The sequence below is a fragment of the Anomalospiza imberbis genome, unplaced genomic scaffold (genome assembly GCF_031753505.1).
Source record: "Anomalospiza imberbis isolate Cuckoo-Finch-1a 21T00152 unplaced genomic scaffold, ASM3175350v1 scaffold_176, whole genome shotgun sequence".
In the NCBI taxonomy this organism is placed as follows: domain Eukaryota; kingdom Metazoa; phylum Chordata; class Aves; order Passeriformes; family Viduidae; genus Anomalospiza; species Anomalospiza imberbis.
The window spans coordinates 161,276-163,739 of record NW_027099810.1 but is presented as its reverse complement, the minus strand read 5'-3'; the positions used below and the strand labels follow the sequence as shown (position 1 = coordinate 163,739).

The following is a 2,464-nucleotide window of genomic DNA, read 5'->3' as shown; positions in this document are numbered from 1 at the left end:
TTTTTTCGCTCTGTGCAGAACACAAGTTTGTGAAACGCCATCCTGCTGCCGCAGGGCCTAGGGGCCAAAGGGCTGTTCCGAAGCACTTGGGCAGTTGAACCAGGAGGCAGGAGAGCTGGGAGCAGCTGCCCCAGCGCCCAAAGCCCAGCCAAGCCCAAGCGACTGCATTCCCAAGCGCAGCCTCAGCCGCTGCCCCCTTCTCACCATCAAGGGATCATCGATGAGCACAAGAAGGGCCCTGAGCGCCAGGCGACGCCTCTCCCTGCACTCGCTCCGCAGGTGCCTTGACAAGATTTGCAGGATTCTCTTAGCACCGCGTTCACTCAAGTTCAGGCACTCAAGAACCTGAAAGGCACAGGGCAGTGACAGGGGACCTGGCCGGCAAGAGCCCGGAACAGCACAGGGCTGGGCCCAGGCAGCAGCGCAGGGCGCGGGCACCGTCCCAGGCAGTTGCGGCTACGAGAGGGCAGAGAGCTGGGAGGCAGCTGAGCGAGGCAGCGCTGGCCATCAGGCTCACCTCCACAAGGAACGCCAGGGCGGGCAGTTCCCAGCGTGGCTCCTGTGTGCTGAGCAGCCGGAGCAGGTCGCGAGCGATCCTTGAGCACAAGGGGATGGAGACACAGGACATCTCCCTGGCAGGAGAAAAAGAAACCAAGACTTTGGGCCGGGGGACAAACCTCTCCCAGGACTGACTCACAGAGGTCTGGCCTTTCCCCAGCATCCTGTAAGGGCCCTGGGCTATTTGGGAGGTGGCTCCTTGTGGGCCCCCTCCTCTCCCAGCCTTTTCCAGTCGGCTTGGCTGTTCCTCGGTGACAAGGCCCTCTGGCCCACGACCACGGGGACTGTGTGGGGCACCCTGGGCACTGAGCACAAATGTCAGAGGCAGTGGGGAGAAGGGGGTCTCACCTGGCCAGCAGACCCACGGCATAGTGGTGGGTGTCAGCACACAGCAGCGTGTCCCAGCCACACTTGCGTTCTATTGCCACCACCACATCCTCGTGCTGCATTTGGCAGAGCAGGGACTTCAGGGTCCGCACTGCAAACCTGCATGCAGAGCAAAGCCCAGGTCACGCTGGGAGCACTGGCTCCTGCCCTGGGCACCTGGCAGGGACAGGAGGACTGGCATGGAGCACCTGTTGGGGTTGGTGGCAAGGCCGTATTGCTGCTGGCATCCCTTCCAGAAGGTATCGACCTCCGCTGGCACATCCAACGTGCTGAAGAACACTTGGAAGAGCAGATGCACAAAGAGGCGGGGGAAATACACGGTCACTACATGTGGGACACAGGGCATCTGGAGGATCTTCCACATCACCACAGTTGCCTGCAAAGGACAGAGCAGCCCGAGACAGTGCTCAGTGCCGAGGTGTCCGTGTGGCAGGGCCCGAGCATGGGAGGGAGAGGCCCGGAGAGACACAGGGGGAGCACCGGGCCTGGTGGCCCTGAAGCTGCCCCGAGGCCAGGTTTCAGCCCAGCGCCTGAGGCAGGGAGATGCAGTGGGGGAAGGAGGATGCAGAGCTGCTGGACAGGTGGCCTTGGGGCCAGCAAAGGCCAGTGTCAGAAACTCACAGCCAGGACAAAGACACCCGTTTTGTCCCCATCAGAGGTGCACGTGCTGTGCTCTGGCCAGCTCCCCAGCACATCGAGGAGTATCAGCTGCGCCGGCTCCGCAGTCCTGGGCGAGCACATGATGCTCTTCCACATGGTCAAAGCAGCTCTGTGGGGTCAGAGCTCTGTCTCAGAGGAGTCTGGGACACAGCACCGTGGCCTGGGCGGCAGCGGGGAGCTGAGCTGGCTGCCAGCCCTGCCTCTGCCCACTGCCCCTCGCCAGCAGCACCCAGACAGCCCAGCCCTGTGGGGACAGGTCCCTGAGGGCCAGCGAGGAAGCATGGCAGAAGGCTCGGGGGCTGACGTGCCAGGGCTGGCAAAGGGAGCAGCCAGAGGGCCCTGGAACTCTCTGTTGGTCAGACACCTGGGACAGGCTGTATAGGCTGATGGGCTGGGGAGCCCTGAGCCCTCTGGGCAGGTGGGCCCCATACCTGTCACAGGATGGGGCCACACGCAGGAGCGTCATTACTACGTCAGCAGGCTGCTCTTTGGTGAGATCCAGCAGGGCCCTGTTCAGCCTGTGCTCAGCAAACTGATTGGCCATGAGCCACTGGTGGATGTACCTCACCATGGCAGGCACCTGGAGAAGGCATGGGGAGACTTGGAAAGCTGCCAGAGGGAGGAATGTCCCCAGCTTCCCCAGAGAAGTGCTTCCCTTGCCACCCCACTGCCATGGCCCTCAAAGCCAGGGATGTTCCACAGAATGCTCCAAGCGCGGTGCTCGGCTGAGCAGTGACAGCAGGCCCAGCCCAGGTGGGGATGGCTGCAGGTACCTGCGCTGTTCTGCGGAAGAGGCCACGGGTGCGTTCCTGCTCTTGTGTGCGCTGCACGGCTGCATCTGGCAAAGAGCGAGCGCAGC

At 62.9% G+C, this 2,464-nt stretch overlaps 1 protein-coding gene across 1 annotated transcript; it reads right to left on the bottom strand.

Annotated features, from left to right (window-relative positions):
* Positions 1–911: 911 nt before the first annotated feature.
* LOC137466335 (maestro heat-like repeat-containing protein family member 9) lies at positions 912–2,236 on the bottom strand (the record flags this gene model as incomplete). Its single annotated transcript, XM_068178093.1, has 4 exons — positions 2,037–2,236; positions 1,567–1,714; positions 1,134–1,321; positions 912–1,044 (listed from the first exon to the last, which is right to left on the bottom strand). Coding segments are annotated over exons 1-4 (609 nt in total), but the record flags the coding sequence as incomplete, so codon positions are not given.
* Between the last annotated feature and the right edge of the window lie 228 nt (positions 2,237–2,464).